The 18867-nt window shown below is 37.1% G+C and overlaps 12 protein-coding genes across 12 annotated transcripts; 5 read left to right on the forward strand and 7 right to left on the reverse strand.

Moving 5' to 3' along the window:
- The first annotated feature begins 6 nt into the window (after positions 1-6).
- On the forward strand, positions 7-1888 carry Gasu_09950 (uncharacterized protein). The gene has a single exon (XM_005708393.1). The coding sequence runs from the start codon at positions 20-22 to the stop codon at positions 1724-1726; it is 1707 nt and encodes a 568-aa protein (XP_005708450.1). The 5' UTR covers positions 7-19; the 3' UTR covers positions 1727-1888.
- A 3-nt stretch (positions 1889-1891) lies between these two features.
- Gasu_09960 (GTP-binding protein) lies at positions 1892-3566 on the reverse strand. Its single transcript, XM_005708394.1, has one exon. It carries the CDS (start codon positions 3545-3547, stop codon positions 1922-1924), a length of 1626 nt encoding a protein of 541 aa, XP_005708451.1. The 5' UTR covers positions 3548-3566; the 3' UTR covers positions 1892-1921.
- A 4-nt stretch (positions 3567-3570) lies between these two features.
- Gasu_09970 (peptidase M20) lies at positions 3571-5386 on the reverse strand. Its single transcript, XM_005708395.1, has 2 exons — positions 4900-5386; positions 3571-4842 (listed from the first exon to the last, which is right to left on the reverse strand). The coding sequence occupies exons 1-2, from the start codon at positions 5240-5242 to the stop codon at positions 3617-3619; spliced, it is 1569 nt and encodes a 522-aa protein (XP_005708452.1). The 5' UTR covers positions 5243-5386; the 3' UTR covers positions 3571-3616.
- A 500-nt stretch (positions 5387-5886) lies between these two features.
- Positions 5887-6917, forward strand: Gasu_09980 (uncharacterized protein). Its single transcript, XM_005708396.1, has 4 exons — positions 5887-5981; positions 6031-6396; positions 6453-6621; positions 6692-6917. Exons 1-4 carry the CDS (start codon positions 5958-5960, stop codon positions 6892-6894), a joined length of 762 nt encoding a protein of 253 aa, XP_005708453.1. The 5' UTR covers positions 5887-5957; the 3' UTR covers positions 6895-6917.
- A 7-nt stretch (positions 6918-6924) lies between these two features.
- Gasu_09990 (uncharacterized protein) lies at positions 6925-7936 on the reverse strand. Its single transcript, XM_005708397.1, has 3 exons — positions 7726-7936; positions 7225-7680; positions 6925-7164 (listed from the first exon to the last, which is right to left on the reverse strand). The coding sequence occupies exons 1-3, from the start codon at positions 7912-7914 to the stop codon at positions 6970-6972; spliced, it is 840 nt and encodes a 279-aa protein (XP_005708454.1). The 5' UTR covers positions 7915-7936; the 3' UTR covers positions 6925-6969.
- Positions 7937-7996: 60 nt separating this feature from the next.
- Positions 7997-8707, forward strand: Gasu_10000 (uncharacterized protein). The gene is made up of 2 exons (XM_005708398.1): positions 7997-8339; positions 8385-8707. The coding sequence occupies exons 1-2, from the start codon at positions 8016-8018 to the stop codon at positions 8682-8684; spliced, it is 624 nt and encodes a 207-aa protein (XP_005708455.1). The 5' UTR covers positions 7997-8015; the 3' UTR covers positions 8685-8707.
- A 4-nt stretch (positions 8708-8711) lies between these two features.
- Gasu_10010 (GCN5-related N-acetyltransferase (GNAT) family protein) lies at positions 8712-9346 on the reverse strand. The gene is made up of 2 exons (XM_005708399.1): positions 9152-9346; positions 8712-9094 (listed from the first exon to the last, which is right to left on the reverse strand). Exons 1-2 carry the CDS (start codon positions 9318-9320, stop codon positions 8742-8744), a joined length of 522 nt encoding a protein of 173 aa, XP_005708456.1. The 5' UTR covers positions 9321-9346; the 3' UTR covers positions 8712-8741.
- A 9-nt stretch (positions 9347-9355) lies between these two features.
- On the reverse strand, positions 9356-9966 carry Gasu_10020 (uncharacterized protein). Its single transcript, XM_005708400.1, has 3 exons — positions 9740-9966; positions 9539-9687; positions 9356-9488 (listed from the first exon to the last, which is right to left on the reverse strand). The coding sequence occupies exons 1-3, from the start codon at positions 9960-9962 to the stop codon at positions 9381-9383; spliced, it is 480 nt and encodes a 159-aa protein (XP_005708457.1). The 5' UTR covers positions 9963-9966; the 3' UTR covers positions 9356-9380.
- Positions 9967-9976: 10 nt separating this feature from the next.
- On the forward strand, positions 9977-11733 carry Gasu_10030 (glutathione reductase (NADPH)). Its single transcript, XM_005708401.1, has 2 exons — positions 9977-10517; positions 10594-11733. Exons 1-2 carry the CDS (start codon positions 9978-9980, stop codon positions 11710-11712), a joined length of 1659 nt encoding a protein of 552 aa, XP_005708458.1. The 5' UTR covers position 9977; the 3' UTR covers positions 11713-11733.
- Positions 11734-11736: 3 nt separating this feature from the next.
- Positions 11737-14307, forward strand: Gasu_10040 (uncharacterized protein). The gene is made up of 3 exons (XM_005708402.1): positions 11737-11889; positions 11940-13966; positions 14027-14307. Exons 1-3 carry the CDS (start codon positions 11752-11754, stop codon positions 14262-14264), a joined length of 2403 nt encoding a protein of 800 aa, XP_005708459.1. The 5' UTR covers positions 11737-11751; the 3' UTR covers positions 14265-14307.
- A 33-nt stretch (positions 14308-14340) lies between these two features.
- Gasu_10050 (serine/threonine protein kinase) lies at positions 14341-16046 on the reverse strand. Its single transcript, XM_005708403.1, has 3 exons — positions 15856-16046; positions 15480-15807; positions 14341-15417 (listed from the first exon to the last, which is right to left on the reverse strand). Exons 1-3 carry the CDS (start codon positions 15965-15967, stop codon positions 14439-14441), a joined length of 1419 nt encoding a protein of 472 aa, XP_005708460.1. The 5' UTR covers positions 15968-16046; the 3' UTR covers positions 14341-14438.
- Positions 16047-16081: 35 nt separating this feature from the next.
- Gasu_10060 (double-strand break repair protein MRE11) lies at positions 16082-18296 on the reverse strand. The gene is made up of 4 exons (XM_005708404.1): positions 17805-18296; positions 17414-17752; positions 16693-17343; positions 16082-16636 (listed from the first exon to the last, which is right to left on the reverse strand). The coding sequence occupies exons 1-4, from the start codon at positions 18279-18281 to the stop codon at positions 16106-16108; spliced, it is 1998 nt and encodes a 665-aa protein (XP_005708461.1). The 5' UTR covers positions 18282-18296; the 3' UTR covers positions 16082-16105.
- Positions 18297-18867: the final 571 nt, after the last annotated feature.

Raw genomic sequence — 18867 nt, forward strand, 5'->3', positions numbered from 1 at the left:
AGAGAGAGAGAGAAAGACTATGGCTTCCGTTACAGAGAATCCTTACTTGAAAGTATTGCGAGGAAGAATTAGGAACCTTCGCAAAAATATTGACAAGTTAGATCGTCTGGAACAGCTGGCAAACCAAGGTGCTGTCCTCAATTCGCAACAGTTGGAAAGTCTTCGTAACAAGGCATCGAGACAAGCTGCACTTTGGGAGTTGGAAGATATATTAGTTAGAATGACATCGATAGTTCCGAAGGAGGAAGTGCTTTCTTCTGTTAAAGCAAAAGGCAAAGAAGACCCAAAGGAAACCCACCAAACTTTCACTATTGAAAAGCAACCTCATCAAAAGGTGGCAGAGTTGGATCCAAGTAGTGGTTCCAGTTTATTATTGGAATCTGCGGTGCAAGCTGAAGAAGATGGCGTTGAGCAGTTGAACAAGAAACAACAACAAGAAGAAGCTCTGGTACAGAATATATTGACGATTCTTCACGTGAGCGATTTTATTGTCAATGAGCCAGAAGCCGTAGAAACTATCGTCAAGGAAAATCTAGAGCTACCACAAGGAAAGTTTGGCAAGCTTAGTCGTGTGCATATGGACTCTGTGAATTACTTTGCAAAGATGCTTACGTCACCTGATGGAGATATTCCAATTGAAAGGGCTTTGTTGGTTTCAACGTATCACGCGATGGAATATTTGCAAAGAAGTAAGAAGGAAGCCATTCCAGGAATAAGTTATGAATTTCTTCACGAAATCATTTCCACTATAGCCTCTCATCCATTGCTTGTATTTCGTGGAGTAAATAATTCCAGCAATATGTCAACACAACGAGAAAGTCAACTTGTGGAAAATGTTGTGGAACAGATAAACTTTTTTGCACAACCAGTGGAGGATGAAATGGATTCAGGAATCGACAGTATAAATAATTTACAAATTGGTGACTCCTCCATTGTCATTAGTGGCGATAGTGCATTTCCAGACTCTCATCCAGTGGATAGTCTTAAAGGCAGTTCTTATTTAGATTTCACTCTTAACAATAATCCCTCCAGAATTATGATTGACGATGATAACATTTTGATTATTCAAGATGAGAACGCAGATAATCCACTCGATCACTTCATTGCATCATCAGCGAGAGATATTTCATTGGAGGAATCTATTTCACGTTCAGTATTTGCAGATACGGACCCATTTATGAAGAGCAATTCAAGCAATCGTCAAAATGGCAACTTATATAAGAAGAATAATATCGATAGAATGATAAATGAATTTATCAGTTCTCAAGAACCTGCCTCAGAGCGTGCTTATACTGGTTTGGATAAGTCATCTCGGGAAGACACTGTATCTATGCAATTCTTTCATCGAAACAACATAAATGAAGTAAGCTTTTTAGACTGGGCTGATGAGGAGACTCATCATAGTTCAGAAGAAACTTATGATATGAAATTTGAACCAAATTCAGGAATGCCAAAACGCATTTTATCACTAACCGGTAATGTGAAACTGAACCATGGCTCACAGAATTCAAAGAGTCAGATGGAAACTGAAGATGATCGTTTGGGTGGACAGAGGATGCGAAATATGGAATCAGACAAGTTACGTTGGTCCAAGAACCGTAACAAACATTCCCAATATACTTCTAGACAGGGTTTAGAAGGAGAACGAAACAAAATACACAACAGACAGCCATTGTGGACTCGAAGGGATACTAGACGAAGCGATAATGGAAAACAATCCTTTTGAGAACCAAGTTGATCTGAAAGCATTGTTGAACTTTTGAAATTTATCTTGAATAGTGTCGAATGACTTGTCACAGCTGAGATATCCAAAACTTTATAGATACAAAAACACACAATTCCTGCCTTATTTGAATAAAACAGCGCAGATAAAACCATTTTATGAATAACTTTCTATGAGGAATGTATACAATAGATACACTCAAATAGGAGGAGGACGCTTTTTCCCTCTCCATAAAAACCTCAAAGGAGTTCCTTTGAATCCAAGCGATTTTCGAAAATAATTTTCGATATATCTCTTGTAGTTTTCCTTGAAAAGTTTCGGCTCATTCACAAACAATGTAATGGTTGGTGGTTTACTACTAACTTGAGTACAATAATATATTTTGCCTTGCTTCCCTTGCTTATTTGTAGAAGGAGGATTCCACACAATTGCCTCTTCCAACACTTGATTCAATACTGAAGTAGAAACTCGACGAGAATATTGCTCATATACAGACTCTATCAACTCATAAACTTTTTCACAACGTTGACCAGTAGTAGCAGAAACGAATAGACAAGGTGCCCAATCAATAGCTGCAAGTCGTGTTTGAACATAATGTTTTGCCTTTTCATAAGTATCTTCATCTTTCTGTACCAAATCCCATTTGTTCATCAAAATGATGCAACCACGTCCTTCTTGTACTATACGCTCAGCCAACTTCTCATCCTGCTCTACGATATCAGCAACAGCATCCACAACCAAAATAACCAAATCTGCTCTACGTATTGCTTTGAATGCTCTATTGATCATGAAAAATTCTGTACCATATTCGACCATCTTCTTCCTTCTAATCCCAGCAGTATCCATTAAGCAATATATTTTCTCATCTCTTTGAATTGTGGTATCAATAGTATCTCTGGTAGTTCCAGGAATATCACTGACAATCGCTCGAGTCTCACCCACCAGTCTATTCAAAATAGAAGACTTTCCAGCATTGGGTCGTCCTACGATAGCTATTCTTCTGACATTCCTTTCATCCACTAAATATGGCTCGTGAAAAACATTTCCTCGTTCACATATATACTCTACTAACTTGTCAAGTAGGTCTCCTGTTCCAATACCATGTATTCCACTAACTGGAAAAGGTTCACCTAGACCAAGTTTCCAAAATTCGTTTGCATCTAAATAGCGCTGTTCGTCATCACATTTGTTTACAGCAAGCAATACGGGGAGACCAAGTCTTCGTATCATCTTTGCAATTTGTCTATCCAAGTCAGCAACTCCCACAGTACTATCTACTACAAAAATAGCTGCTGTAGCTTCATTCAAGGCAATCAAGGCTTGTTCTCTGATTTCCTTCAGAAATGGTACTTGTTCTCTACCTTCGTCAAATACCAAACCTCCAGTATCTACCAATTCAAAGTCTATTCCGTTCCAAAATGCACGATGATATGTTCTATCTCTCGTAATACCGGGAACATCCACAGCAATGGCGCCAAAACGAAAGTCTCGAGTTAAGCGATTCAGTAGTGTACTTTTTCCCACATTAGGTCGACCCACAATAGCAACTAGTGGAAGATTTCTTCTTATAATCCTAGTTTTTGGAATTTCTTTCCGAGTTTTTTCCTCTGTTTGACTAGTCAAATCGTCCTTTGTTGAGTTTTGCTTTGCAACCAACTGGGAAAAGGGTACCATCCTTTCAAGAATAGTTCTTCCATAGGGCAACATATCTATTTGCAAACACTTTTTGCATACTTTATGGTTACGCCATGAACACTTTTTGGGTGAAAAAGCTTTTCGTTTGGGTTTATTTCCTACAAGAGGATGGGATACAAAAGTCTCCATTCGAAATGGAATAATGAATTTGTTGTTGTATCTTTGAATTTATTTCAATCCAATAGGATAATGTATATATCAAAGTTCACTATGATCCATTTCAACATTTTCCATTGGAGAAGTAGTCACCACGTGAGATTCTATAGGTTTTTTAGAGGAATGTTCCAAATGATATCTTTCACCCAATTGGTATAGAAAAGATACATACGCCTTTCTTGCTTTGTCCATACTACCAATTCGATAAAATTCATTCGGTCCGTGAATATTCTCATCAGGCAATCCAAATGCCAAAAATATGGCAGGTATTTGGAATTCTTTCTGTATAAAACCTACAATAGGAATAGAGGCACCTGAACGAACATATTTAGGTTCTTCTCCTTGATAAATATCTAATAGAGTCTCTCGAAGAACTTGATTACTTAACATATCGGGATCTGATTCAAATGGTAAGGCATGAAATCCCAAGTCAAATGCTTTACAAGAACAACCAGCAGGACAATGTTGACTTACATGTTGAATCATTTTCTCGACTACTTTCTCAGGTACTTGTTCTTGTACCAAACGAAAAGAAAGTTTGGCATATGCATTGGCAGGTAACACCGTTTTGATGCCTTGATCCATATAACCTCCCCAAATACCTACAACATCTAGAGTAGGACGAAACCATAACCTTTCTACTGTATCAAAAAGTTCAGATTCACCACCAGCAAGTTGAGAGACGCCTGCTAATCTAGAAAGTTCTTGTTCAAAGTCAATAGACTGTCTGGCAAAGTCTTTCTCCTTTTGAGTTATTGGACGAGTTCCTTCATAAAAGCCTTCAACCGCAATGCTCTTATTTTCATGTCTCATGCTTTCTAGTAACTTGACCAAACAATGAATCGGATTTTGTACGACACCACCAAAGCCACCAGAATGTAAGTCATGAGATGGACCTGTTACATTTACTTGTATTGCTCCTGCTCCTCTCAGTCCCCAAACAATACTTCCGATATTTTCACTATGCATTGATCCATCTGCAGAAATCAACAAATCAGATTGGATCAACTTTCGGTTCTTGAGAAGCCAAGAAGGCAAGTCTGGAGAGCCAATTTCTTCTTGACCTTCAAAAAGAAGTTTAATATTGACCGGAGACCTTCCTTGCGAAACTGCTAAAATGGCCTCTACTGCATGCACTACTGAAAGCAAACTGCCTTTGTCATCAGAGGCACCTCTTGCATATATTTTGTCTTGAATGACTCTTGGCTTGAAAGGCTTTGTTATGTTCCATCCATCTTCCACACTTGCCGGTTGCACGTCAAAATGTCCTATACAAGTTGATCAATTAAAGCACTGAAAAGAATTCGTTTTCAAAAAGCACCAACCATATATTAATACTGTTGGAGCTTGGGGTACAGCTGCAGGAATAGAAGCATAAACAAGTGGATACTTTCCGACTTGAAATATTTGTACATTTGATATTCCAGCTCCTAACATACGATTCCTTAACCATTCAGCAGCTCCTTGAACGTCTTTCAAGTGTTCTGATGAGGCCGAAATACTCGGGAATCTTAAAAACTCCAAAAGTTCTTGTAGATAGAGTTGTTGTTTGTTCAAGAAAAAGCCATATTCTGGAAAGTTTCTCGGAATTCTTTTTTGTGCGATCGCAGTATGAAACATTACATATTGTGCAAATATGAAACATAACAAAAACACAAACTTTCTCATAATTCTTTTTTTTCTTTTCTCAAAACACTTTTAATGGAAAACGGTTGATTGGGCTTTTGAAATTGTCACGACGATGTGTTTTTATAAACTGTGAAAAACTGCCTTGTAATATATATGAGTTGGAGTGATATGAGTGACTGCTCAACTCCAAGATTTTACAATACCTGGGGTGTATAGTTGTAACAACTTGGTCAACTCCCACTGGTCCAGGGAAGAAACTCTCCAGTAGATCAAAAAGACACAAACTGTATATAAAGAGTTCTATGAGAAATTGGACTTTGTTTCCACTGGTCCTCTTTAGGTGAGTTTCTTGCTATAGCTTTTTGGCAACTCCTTCGGGATGACAACTTATGCTTGTGATTGGTTGCCAAAATATCTTTTTTTTAGTATTTGGATAACCATGTATCTACAGTGTCATAGTTACTCTGATAGTGTTGAGCTGGGTACTTTTCATCCTTTTGTGATTCCTTACTGATTGCTTTGATACAAGGTCTAGAATTTTCATAGAAAGTTGATGAACTACGATCTTTTTTGAGTTGACGACCGAAAGAATGGAGAGGGAAATGAAACGCAGTTTTCTACATTGCATCAAGAGAAAATACTTTTTGTAAAGGCCATTTTCTTCCTTCCTGTCATAACTCAAGTCATAAGCCTTTTGTTGTTATATCATTTGCACAGACAATTGTTCTCCTTGAGAGATTTGTGAAGTGGAGAGATGGCAATCTCCATTCTACTTCGAGTAAGTAGAAGTATCATATGGCTTGAATATTGTTGAACTGTTGACTCAGGCAATATATCGTGCTGCAAAGGCACTTGATACTGAAATAGCGAGAGGTGACTTTTCAGTCCTCATGGATGAGTATGCTCTGCTTTACAACTTTTTGGGAAAGAACTTTGGCCCCTTGGAAGAGAAGCCAAGTGTGAAAGCCTATGAAGAGACAACCTATGCTATCTCAACTTTTCAACTGGTGAAAGAAGCGTTGAGAAGAGAAAGAATGCGTATTCTTCAAACTCCAGATACGGTTGCAAGCGAAGAGCAACACTGGCATCGAGGGTTATCTCTACTTCAATTCTTACATTATAGGACACATTCGTTACAACAACTTGTGTTTGAGTCTCAAAGTGAATCTGTCTCACAAGGTATCAAAGTGGAGGTGAGTTCAAGGTACTGGAAAGGAGTGGAAACTCAACTGACGTGTTGAGAAAATAGAGTTATTCCGAATATTTAGGAGAGAGTATAATTCCTGAACTTGGAAGGCATTCTTTTTCATATTATATAAAACTAACCAATTTGGAACATGCTGAACCAGTTACTATTCTTGGAAGGTCTTGGAGGGTAACTGATATTCTTGGAAGGAAAGGTCGACTGAAACCTGTAGGTGAGTAAGCTTTTTAAAGTTTTTGTTTATAGAGGTTGTCAAGTTATGACTGAAATTGGAATATATTTAGGTTTATCAAATCAGAAGAATCCAGTCATTTCAAAAGGTCAAAGTTTTGGATATGAAGGTCAAACAGTTATAGATACGAAGAAGGGAACTATTTATGGAAGTTTTGAAGTTTTGAAAAGTCATAGTTTGTCTTTGTTTGTAGCAAATATGGCTCCTCTTGGACTTCGAGGAAAACATGTTGTTTCTAAAGTAACATTGACGTAATGAATGGATATGTATATATAGCGAATGTAGATATAAAGTGTCCATTTTATATGAGTGAAGAATGGATTTCCTTTATTATATTCTATATGGAGTATCCTTAGTATGGATGAGTTGAACAATTTCTTCAATGTCTGGTAACATAAAGTTGTTCCATTCCACTGTATTCCATTCTGAACCCATACTTGTTGTCTTTTGAGGACGATAATATAGTTTGCAATAAAAGGGATGCTTTTTGTATACAACCACTTCCATAGGGATTCTACAAATATCCTACAAAAACAAACATACAACTCAACACTCTTATCCAATTTTCAAAGAAAAAATTCTTACATCTAAAACAAAGGAATGTAAAAAATAAACACTTTTGTAGTATTTCCATCCATTGTAATGTTGAAAGGAAAAATGAGGAAAGCGTCCAACTTCAGTATTATCTCTACTTTGAGGATTCAACAACACATAGAAGAGCGACTCTTGTTGAACAATCATGGAATATAAATTGTTCCATTTGTCATTCTCATCAGGAGAAGATGGCATAACCAGAATAACACAACGAACATTATCTTTCCTTTCCATACTTTCTAAACTGTCGATAAAGACGTCAGCTATCGTCTCTGAGCCAAAATAATTTCGAGCTCTAGCGGCAAGCAAAATATTAGGAAATATAATTTGCAAAGGTTTCTTCTGAACTTTTTTAATTGCATCGGTTATAAATCTCACAAGAATGAATAAGTTATCTCTAGAAAAACGAGTCGAATGCCCAACGAATTCCTCCTTTAGAATATCCACCTATGCCACGTTGTACAGTATACAATTACATAAAATAAAACTTACTCTCACTCTATGCCAATTGGACAATATTGCAGACATAACACTACCGCTGCTTTCTAAAGCAGCTTCCCTAATATACACTGGAAACTCTGGTTGTTGACAATAAACCTTATGATGGAGCTGAGGGAAGCTCCCAGAGAGCTTACATGAATTGAGACCTTTCCTACCTATATTGAAACATAATGTGCTCATCTTGTATGGAATCAAGTACTGAAAACTTGGTAAAATACACATGTCTTAATTATAATAAACTTAGACGCAAGTCCATCTCATCTCATTCCCCATCATAAAATATGCATCAACGAGACTATTGGGAATCTCTTTACCGTGAAGAATACGACAGTTTTATAAAGTACAACCTTTATGGAGAAGATTGGTTTGAACAGTATACAGATGGAGGTCGCAAAATTGTAAACTTTATCGATATTTTAAGAATAGAATATACGGGTAGCCAGTGTTCCTTCTTAGACTTGGGTTGTGGAAATGGACAGTTCCTTTTCCTGTTGGACCCAACCAAGTTTACAAAGATTCTAGGGGTAGACTACTCTTCTTCTGCTATTGAGTTGGCAAAAGAGATGGGTGAAAAGAAGAACTCACCGATAGATTGGTTACAAGCAGTAAGCAAAGCAGTTTAAAGATGCACCGTTGAGTGACTTTTATAGGATGTTTTTGCTTTGCCACCTAGAGTAAGCAATGATGAGTGGAATATAATACACGATAAAGGAACTCTGGATGCCATAGAGTTGCAAGGAACAAAACTTGTTCGTGATTACTTACAAGTAGTGGTTGACTTGTTGGCGCCAAAAGGTTATTTTATCGTTACTTCTTGTAATAAGACACTCGATGAACTTGTATCCATTTTAGACGGCAAGCTTTCATTTTATAGAAACCTAACTTATCCAGTATTTCGTTTTGGTGGACAAGAAGGCACCGTACTTGTAACTGCAGCCTTTGTGAAGTAACTTGTATTTCGTTGTATTTGACAACCAAATAACTTTACAAAAAGACCCACATCTTTTTTACAAGTCTTTTTGTATCCCATTCGTATATTTCTTATAAACGACATAACAGTCTGGAGGATCAATATCTCTATAATAGTTGGTTTTCTTCTCTCCTATTTGAAAACCGTGCTTCTGATAAAAACCTAGCGCTGCTTCATTACTAGTCTGAACATGTGCATATATTTCAGTTATATCCTTAAACCTTTCGGTCTTTGGAAGTTGCAAAATTTGTTGCAAAAGCTGTGATCCCACCCCACGTTCACGATAGGGTGCAAGAACTCCTATAGTTAATATATATATTTTGGGTTGCTTATCAGACCCAATCTCTTTACGACAACAATAAGCACCAATCAAAAAGTCGTGATAATAAGCTTGGTGAGAGAGAGAAAGTCATACTATTCGTCTGAAGCAGTCTTCTTCAAGCTTACCTAGTTTTACTAGCCCAGGAGGAGCCTGTAATACTTCTTCATAAAACCTTTCTCCATATTTTATCGGGAAAACAGATAAGTTTAACCTTTTTAGCTGTTCTAGGTTTTTTTCGTGCAAGTTTCCAAAACGAATAGGCAACCAACTGGAATGACTCTCAGAACTCAACATAACGTCAATGGCAATGACAACAACAGTCCATTTATTTTTCAACAATTGTATATATTTGGTTTATTGTTTTTTCTTCTCCTCTTTGGAAGCTTGACGACGAGCAGCTGCGTTCCTGCTCTCTCTTCGTATCTCCTTAATAGTCTGTAAAGCCAAATAACCGTTATGTAACTAACAACCAACATGTGTCAACTTGATGTTCCATAAAAATCAATACTTACCATGATAAAGTTTCCTATCAACAACAAGGGTAAAGCTACAAAGACAAATATGAAGAAACCGCTCTCGTCGAAATAGTTCCTTGTCGCTATCTTCTCCCAGTTATCTGAGCCTAACTTGTTAAAGTTCTTCACGTTGAAAACTGTTATAACTATAATAAAAAAAACTCAGTCGCATATAATAAGACCAATTGAGTTGCCTACCTGAAGTAAAGAAGATAGAATTTTGTATGTTGGTCTTGTTTCTAGTCTTTATCGTAATAAAGGCCAGAATCAAGTGCAAACATATTAACCCTAATATGAATGGTTCACTCCAATCTATAGAACGTACAAAAGTTTTCAAGTAATCTGAAGTTAGATATGGTCGGTCGAGAGCCTTTTCAATATGTAGTCTGCAGCTTTGTAAGAACTGAACAACGGCGTCCATAATGTTTCCCAAATAATGAAATTGAGTTTGACTAGAGTTGGGTTTTTATCTTCCAGTTTTGGTTTGGCTGGACACTCTCGTCTTGATATCGGTATTCCAAAGAATTGTGCTCTAGTTGAACAACTTTCTACATATTTTTTCTTATCTAAAAGTGCAAAAAATAGTTTTCATAAACAACAGAGTTACTCTTTTAACCAACTGAGAAGTTTTGGTAGTCTTCATCATAGAGACAATATTTCAACAATAAGAAACTTCTCCTGGAAAATGAGTGCAAAGCAAGATTACAAGCATTCTTATGATTATGATCTTATTGTGATAGGAGCAGGATCTGGCGGTGTCAGAGCTGCAAGAATAGCTGGAACTCATGGCGCTAAAGTTGCAGTGGTTGAAAAGGCAGCGTTAGGTGGTACTTGTGTTAACGTGGGTTGCATTCCGAAAAAACTTTTTATATATAGCAGTCACTTTAGTCATGATTTTGAAGATTCGAAAGCTTATGGTTGGGATGTCGAAGTAAAGAACTTTCACTGGAAAAGATTGGTAGAAAACAAGGACAAGGTAAGCACATCACTAGTATATGCTTATATTGTGTGTTAAATATTCAATATATTGTTATTATTATTATTATGTTTAGGAGATTCACAGGCTTAATGGTGTGTATGAAAAGCTATTGACCAATGCCGAAGTTGAAATCATCAGAGGTCACGCTTATCTATGTGATGCACATACTGTTCAAGTCAATGAAAGGCGTTATACTTGTCAGTATCTTTTGATAGCTGCAGGAAGTTGGCCTACTATTCCAGATATTCCTGGGAAAGAACATGCTATTACGTCGAATGAGTGCTTTTATCTCGAAAAGTTACCTGAAAAGATCATTATTGTGGGAGGTGGATATATTGCTGTAGAATTTGCTGGTATTTTTCACAGTTTGGGTGTTTCGGTAACTCAACTATATCGAGGACCGTTGTTTTTAAGAGGCTTTGATGAGGATGTAAGAGAATTTCTAGCGCATCAAATGAAATTGGATGGTATAGACCTTCGCTTTCAAGTAAATATCACTCGAATAGACAAACAATTAGATGGTACTTTGATTTGTACTTTAACTGATGGAAATGTCGTTAGAGGAGACAAAGTTATGTTTGCTACTGGAAGACATCCACGACTAGACGACCTTGGAATAGAAAACACGGGAGTCCATTTGGGTAAGAAGAACGAAATTTTGGTGGATGAATATAGCAAGACCAATATAGACAATATTTATGCTATTGGCGATATTACGAATCGAATTCAGTTGACTCCAGTAGCTATCGCTGAAGGTCATTGCTTTGCAGATACTATTTTTGGGAACAATCCTCGCCGTCCTTCACATGAAAATGTCCCTACTGCTGTATTTTCGAATCCTTGTATAGGAACTGTGGGTTTAACAGAGGAAGAAGCTCGTGAAAAGTATGATGACCAAGTTGATATTTATAAGACCAGCTTTCGTCCCTTAAAACACACATTGACTCTCAGAGAAGAGAAGACCCTTTACAAGTTGATTGTTCATCGAGAAACGAGAAAGGTTATTGGAGCTCATCTTGTATCACCAGAAGCTGCAGAATTAGCTCAGCTGTTGGGTGTTTGTGTTCAAGCTGGGGCTACAAAGGAACATTTTGATGCCACTATTGGAGTTCATCCGACCTCTGCGGAAGAATTGGTAACCATGCGAGTAAAGGAACCTGAAAAAGCTACCAAAAATAGAAATGCTCTATAAGATAAATGAATTTTATTGATTGATGAAGGATTGTCATTCATGAAAGCTTCAGAATGGATTCAGTTAGTGGAAAGGCTAGTAAAGGAAGATAAGAATGTTATAAATAAACCTGTCAAGTTGTTTGGAAGCTGTTTAGTGAGTTTAAATAGGGACTATTATCTTGTATTACTCTCTCAAGTAAGTGAACTTGAAAGCTATTCTTCTAAAGTTTATAGCTCTTACTATAGAACGTTTGCTATTTGCTTGGCCACAAACAAGACTCGTTTCCTAGAGCTGTTGAAGTGCAATGGAGTAAATCTTTGAGTTTTGAAGCAACTGCTATACGTCTTCACCCAAACGGCAACCTGGGTGCACTTGTAGGTGAACGTGGTGTTGCGTGTTTTTCCATTGATATTTCCAGCTTAAGGTGGAAGCTTTTCCATCCAAAAGTTGTCATTGATGTTGTAGAAATAGGAAGAAGCCAGTCTTGCGGTGGAGTTTTTGACTTACGTTCAGATCTTATCGTGAAGGACGTCTGTTGGCATCCTTCTAGTACCAGTCACTTATGTTTACTAACTTCAGACAATACGCTTTGGTTTTGGAATGTGTTGAGTGATGTTGAGGAAGAAGAACAACGCCTTTCTATCAAACTGCCAGACAGCTCCAACGTAGTTTCTTTTTGCTTTGGAATTGGACCAGGCTGGGAGTTTTTTACTGCTTATGTAACGAGTTCAAAGGGAGAAATCTATTATTTATGTCCAGTGTATCCTTTTGGTTGTTACATACCTTTGCAACTTCTGAACTCGTTGCGTCAACATGTTGAAGCTCGATATAATTTCAGTTTCGAAGGAAAAGGTCCAACATCACAGAAACTGACGTTCTCTACTAGAGAAAACAAGTCGATTGATTCTTGGACGAAACATAGTTTTGACTCCAAAGGTCTCGGAACAAGTGACAACACTATTTGGATGGAAAGTACAAGGCTGCAACATTTGTTTTTAGAGGAATGCTGGATGGCCTGTGAGATGAATGATAATATTAAAACTCAAAGAGATCATAGAAACTCTTCATTAAGCCTTTCTCTTGGAAGGACTATCAGTCGATGGGAGCCTAGTATTCAAGGTCCTATTGTTATCCAAAAAGATAACAAGAGCTCATTTTATAAAGGAGAAGATTATTGTTTGTGTATGTTGGAGTCAAAAGGTCCTTTTCCTATTCTTATTCATACTTCCAGTTCTGGTTATGTTCGCATTTATATACAATTAGAACAATTGGAGCCATTGTTCACCATCTCCCATAATATTTCAAAAGAAAAGGATGGAGATATACAATTGTCGGAAAATTCTCTACGGTTTGTGTTGTTCGAAAACATTGAGCTTTTCTCTAGTGCCAAGAAGGAATCCTATTGCCCATTTGTGTTTCAGGATTTCGGTGAATCAGTTTGGTATCATAACAAGTGGTTTTCTAATGATTTGAAACAACATGGATCCATGTATTTCATTGGAACCGAATCTCAGTTGTTTCTATTAAGAATTCCGTGGCTGCATCTTACTTCTGAAGAATGGATTTCTGGTTTGGAACTGGCAACAAGTAAAATACATTTACTAGCCACCACTCCAAATACGATGGAGAACGATTCATCGACAGAGTTGTACAATTTTGTAAGAGGCTTGACATTTTTTATAGAAACAGAATGTCTTGGTGTCATTGTCCATTTTGGAAATGATCATATGATATGGATTCCTCTAGTGCATTTTCCTCTCAAGTCGAGACCTTTGGATCAATGGAATTCTATGGCTTCAGAATTGGATGAAATGTTGAAACAGGAAGATGAGAATACAATTTATTCACAACGACCCTTAGAAAAGCGTTTTGAAGAATTGTTCCAAGTCATTGCAAAGCCTCCACGTTATGCAATGGATAAAAAGTTGGATAGCGTAGAGTTGGAGACTGGACTTCGATTTTTACAAGATGCAGTCACAAAGTATAGAGAAGAATACATCAGCAACTTTGAAAAATTATCTCTTATTCTTTCGGATGCTTTGGAGAAGATACCAAAAGGTCTAGAAAAAGTAGAGAGAAAGTTGGAAAATGTGCAAGCATTGTTAAAGGAGAGTCAAATGCAGCTTGCGAACTTGGAGAATAAATTGACACTTTCTAAACGAATTTCCAAAAGCTTGTTGGAAAGGGCACAAACTATACGAGAGGCATTAATAGAAGGAAGAGGAAGATTGTCCAAAGCTGAACTAGCATGGAAGGAAAGACTTTCTGGACAGTAAGTAATATTTTGAAAAGCACATGAATTTCTAAAATGAAGAATATCACTCTTTTTTAGATGGAAGGAATTATCTCACTATCAACATTATGTGGAAAACTTGAAAAAGTCGGTTGAAAATGCTTCTCAAAGTCTCGTAAAGGAACCTTCAGAGAAGCTCTGCTACTTTAAAAAGGAAGAACTTGAAAATATCTACCAATCATTGAATGAACATACCATTGTTCTTGACAAGTTATTTTCCATGAGCACTAAACTTGAACAAGCATCTATGATGAAAGATAATAACTACAATAAATGAGAGTAATTATTCGAACAAGGAAAAGCTTTAAACTTTTTAATGTACAAAATGAAAAAGCAAACAGAAGCAATCTAAAGAAATGATAACACGGTTTATAGTTATTTGCGTTGGCCTTTCACTAGAAAAATTCTCATATATATATATATATATATATATTTAATTATGTTTATATACTTAAGAAGCGCGATGTTTTCTTGCTCTCGAACTATCCAAACGAAAATAACTACGAAGGTTGAGAAACCAACTTTGTTGTGGACCTTCTGAAGCTTCCTTGTCTCTCTCATCTTCTTGCTGTGTATGTTCTTCACCAACGTTATATTTTCTTCTCAGTCTTCCAGACATGGGTCTGTGCAAGCCATCTGCTGAAGACTCTCTATCAGATTCGGGATGTTTTTCTTGACTGGACTGTATTCTTGGTGCAACTCGAACATTTTGCCTTTCCCCAGAAACAACATAAGGGACCTTTGTTTCTTCACTAGCAGCATCTTGATTCTCTTCTGGAGCTTCGGTTGATGTTGTTGCTTCCTTTCTTGAAGACACAATTTCCAACTGCCGATAAAAGACTCGTTCCAGGCTCGGTTCCGAAGATGCAAGTACTAAACGTAGTGACTCCTCATCTCCCCAACCCAACGCAACGAGACTTTGAAGAATGACAGGATCAGGCTCTATAATTGCCTGGCTATACAACTCACCAGTAGCAGAGTTCAACAAGTCCTCAGAATCTACCTCAGGATACTTTGGAGGTTCATGTGCAAGAAACCACGGGTGTCTCTGAATAGCCTCCACAGTTATTCTTTTTTCAGGTTCAACCGTCAACATCGCTCTTAATAAATTCTGACATTCCTCTGGAATCTCTGATGGCATATGATAGAGGCCTGTTCGTACCTTGTTCAATAATCTTTGGATATTATCATCATCAAATGGTAGTCTCCCAGTAAGCAATGCGTATAAAATAACACCACAACTCCAAACATCGGACTTGAATCCATTATACATATCACCCATAACAATTTCTGGTGAAGCATAATGTGGTGATCCACACGAGGTTTCCAAAAGGGAACCAGGAGGGATAAGTGACGCCATTCCGAAGTCGGCAATTTTAATATCGTTGTTTTTGTCCAAAAGGAGGTTTTCAGGCTTCAAGTCGCGATGACTAAAAGTAATCATAGTGTTCAGTACAAGTTGCATTGTTATGAGAAATCGTTCAAAGCTCACCAGATAAGCCTTCTGTGACAGTAATCCAAACCACTGATGATTTGTTGGAAAAAACGCAAGGCTTCTTGTGGTTCTAGTTTCCCTCTTTCCACTAAATAATCAAACAGTTCTCCACCTTCTGCATATTCTATGACTAGGAAAAGATGGCTAGTAGTCTCAAATACATCGATGAGCCTTAAAACATGTGGGTGTTCTACCAACTTCATAACGGCAATTTCGCGCTGTACCTTTCTACGAAGATTGGGCTTTGAGTCTAAAAAATCCTTTCTTACAATTTTTACTGCAACCAGCTCATTTTGTTCCGTATTAAACGCCAACTTTACTTTCCCTATAGTACTAAATAAAAAGGAGCCACAACTTGGACAAGTTTACTTACCTGTTGAACCAGTACCCAAAGTTTTCCCAAGTATATAAGGACCTACTCGTGGTTTACTTTCGTTGAATTCGTTTAGCAACTCTGTAGCTGCGTTTTCTACTTGTGCCGCCATATTTCCAAAGATCAACTTTACTCGATCTTCCCCTTAAGTGGTGGATCGACAATATGCAAATTGAAATTGAATATCGATCGTAACAAAGATTTCTATATATATAAAAATAAATATATATATATATAAAATACCGTGTTGTTACTCATCAGAGTCATCTTCATCAAAGTCATATTTTGAAGTTCGTTCGATTCCTTGATATAAAGTGGCTATTCTTGAGGACTTTCTAGTATTTGTGACAGATCTTTTGTTCCTGGTTAAAGTCGAAGTTGCGCTACTTTCTTCTTGGGACTCTGTTCTTCCGAAAGTTTCATTTTTCCTTTTCTTCTGATTAATTGTTTTGCTTTTCTTGCTATTCAATGATGCTTTCGAATGGGAAGCTTGTTTCGATACAACAGTTTCTTTGGCACCAACTTTGCCATTATTATTATCTTCTTTTTCTTCTTCAGAGTCGTCTATAAACATACGAACAAATGAGGAACTGGAATAATTAGAAGCATCTTTTTCCGGATGTATTATTGGAGACCGCTGCTGTTCAGGATTAAGATTGCTTTCATCCATTGCCTTTCTATCACATTCAGCATTTCTATCCTCGAGAAGTTCTCGACAAATTGATTTGATATCCTCATCATTCAACTCTTTCAACGGATCCTTCTTTGCAAGAATAGTCTTCTATCCATTATTTAAGAAAAACAAATGTTGCCATTTCTTGAGTTTTCATTCAATACCTTGACATTGGTTAAATAGCTCTCCACAAAATCAGGAATGGCTAAAGTCTCCGACTTGAAAACAAACTTTTCTAGTGCTGAGTTGAGGTCAACTATTGGTAGTATATGAAGACTGGAACTGGGATCCAGACTTTGCTGTATAAGTCCCAGCACACTCAATTCATCTGACAAGTCCAGTTTGGGATCTATTCGTTCCAAAGCAACGCTTCGGCTCATATCTTTGTTCTTCCTAATGCTTTTCCGTTGAAATTTCAGAATTTCAGAACTATTTGCAACTTTTCCAACAAAATGTTGTCCAAATCGTTGTGGACTAATACTTGTATGAAGACTAGTATATTCTACACGTAGTCTAACAAGAGGTTGCTTTAGCCTAGGATCGATGGTCATATCATCATTCCAATCTTTTAAAGCAAAATAAAAATCTGCTTCTGCCTTGGTCAACAACTTATCCACATACTTGACAAGAAAGTCTTCAAGTTGATCCTTGTTAGCATTTTCAAGGTTCTTTTCTTCCTCAAGTCGAATATGCTTCATGACAAATGGACGAACTGTCCTTAGTCGAATAGGAGTCCATTTGAATTGTTCTCGAAATAGTTCCAGAATAGCTACATGTTTAGGAACAGCTTCTCCTTCAATAAGGGATGTGGCAATCTATCCAAAAAGCATTCTTTAGTAAGCTTATAGAATATATATGCATACAATCAATCTGTATTTCACATACACTTGAACCTGGTTGTGTAATATAAGGTTTGGAACCCTGCAGTACAATCTTACATTCATGTTCATGACCCCAGACAACCAAGTCGAGAAATGAAGGAAACAATTCCTCGAAAACTATATTACTTCCTCCTTTTTGACCTCGATTTTGGTGAAAGACAAACATATTGAACCAATTGGAAAGATCAGATACTTGAGGCCTAAGCCAAGTAACTTTGCCTTCATCATGCCATGTAGCATAAAGTCTTTCATCTCTAATGTTTCCCAAACCATATAAAGCAAGTTTGGTAACTCCTTTCTGTATTAAAAGAGGAAGTAGTTGAATCGACTGGGCATCTTTTACCTACATCATCTCTTTTATCTAAAGAACCGTTTGCTTTCCAATTCAACGCTACCTTGCCAAAATAATTGATCAAGTTTGCCAGTTGAAGAATATCCAAAGCAGAAAACTGCTCTCCTGAACCTCCTACTGGGTCATCATGATTTCCGTGAATGGTAAATATAGGTAGTGAGACACTATGATAAGGATCCATAAAGTTTACAGAATAAGGTGAATCTAAAACCTCGGTTGCCACAGACAAAAAATCAAACGCCACTGGTTTCTCACCAAGACAATAGTCACGCAATATTCTCATGGTTCGTACAAGACAAGACCTGGAAGGTTTATTTTCATGAAATAGATCTCCACCCAGTAACACCATATCTACTTCGTGACGTCTAGCTAACGAAAGAATCTCTTCAAACGTATGAAAACTGTCATCACCTCGTATAGGATGTCTTTCACAATATCCCAAATGAATATCAGTAGCTACTAATATTTTCAAGATATTTTCTGGAACAAAGTCTGCATCGGTTTCTTCCAAACTGCTCATCAAAGAAAAAAAAATGGAAAAGGCGCACTTCTACATCCAATAAAAACTGTTTTAAGAATTTTGTTTTGTTTCATATGAATAGAAAATAGTAAACTATATTCATGTTTCATAAAAAGGCGCTATTTATTTCTCTCGAATCTTTCAAGGCAACAAAAATATGGAGCAGCTGCAATATTTCCTTTTGAAAACAACGTACTACACAGTTCATCCACTTTTTACTGAAACTAGATGGAGAAGTTAGAAACTGTTCAAAAACAACATAAAATTTTCTGTTCTGACCTTTTCAAACCCGATATATTTGGCTTGCTCACGGAAACATCTTCTACAAAGGTTCAAACCGTATTTTCTTATAAGTCCAGATCTGGCAAAACAGACTCGACATTGACGACATCCTTTTCCATAATTTCGAGGATGACTATACCAGATATTCGTGTGACCCATACTCTTCCTTCTTCAACAAGCTTTCAAAGTGTATGACACTTGGCGACGTCGATCGATACAAACAACACCCCCACAAAGAACAACAATGGTAAATGATAACCATGATGAATAATAGAACGAGTCTGGTTAGTTTGCTATGCAAAAC

Source organism: Galdieria sulphuraria, assembly GCF_000341285.1.
Source record: "Galdieria sulphuraria unplaced genomic scaffold scaf_5, whole genome shotgun sequence".
NCBI lineage: Eukaryota > Rhodophyta > Bangiophyceae > Galdieriales > Galdieriaceae > Galdieria > Galdieria sulphuraria.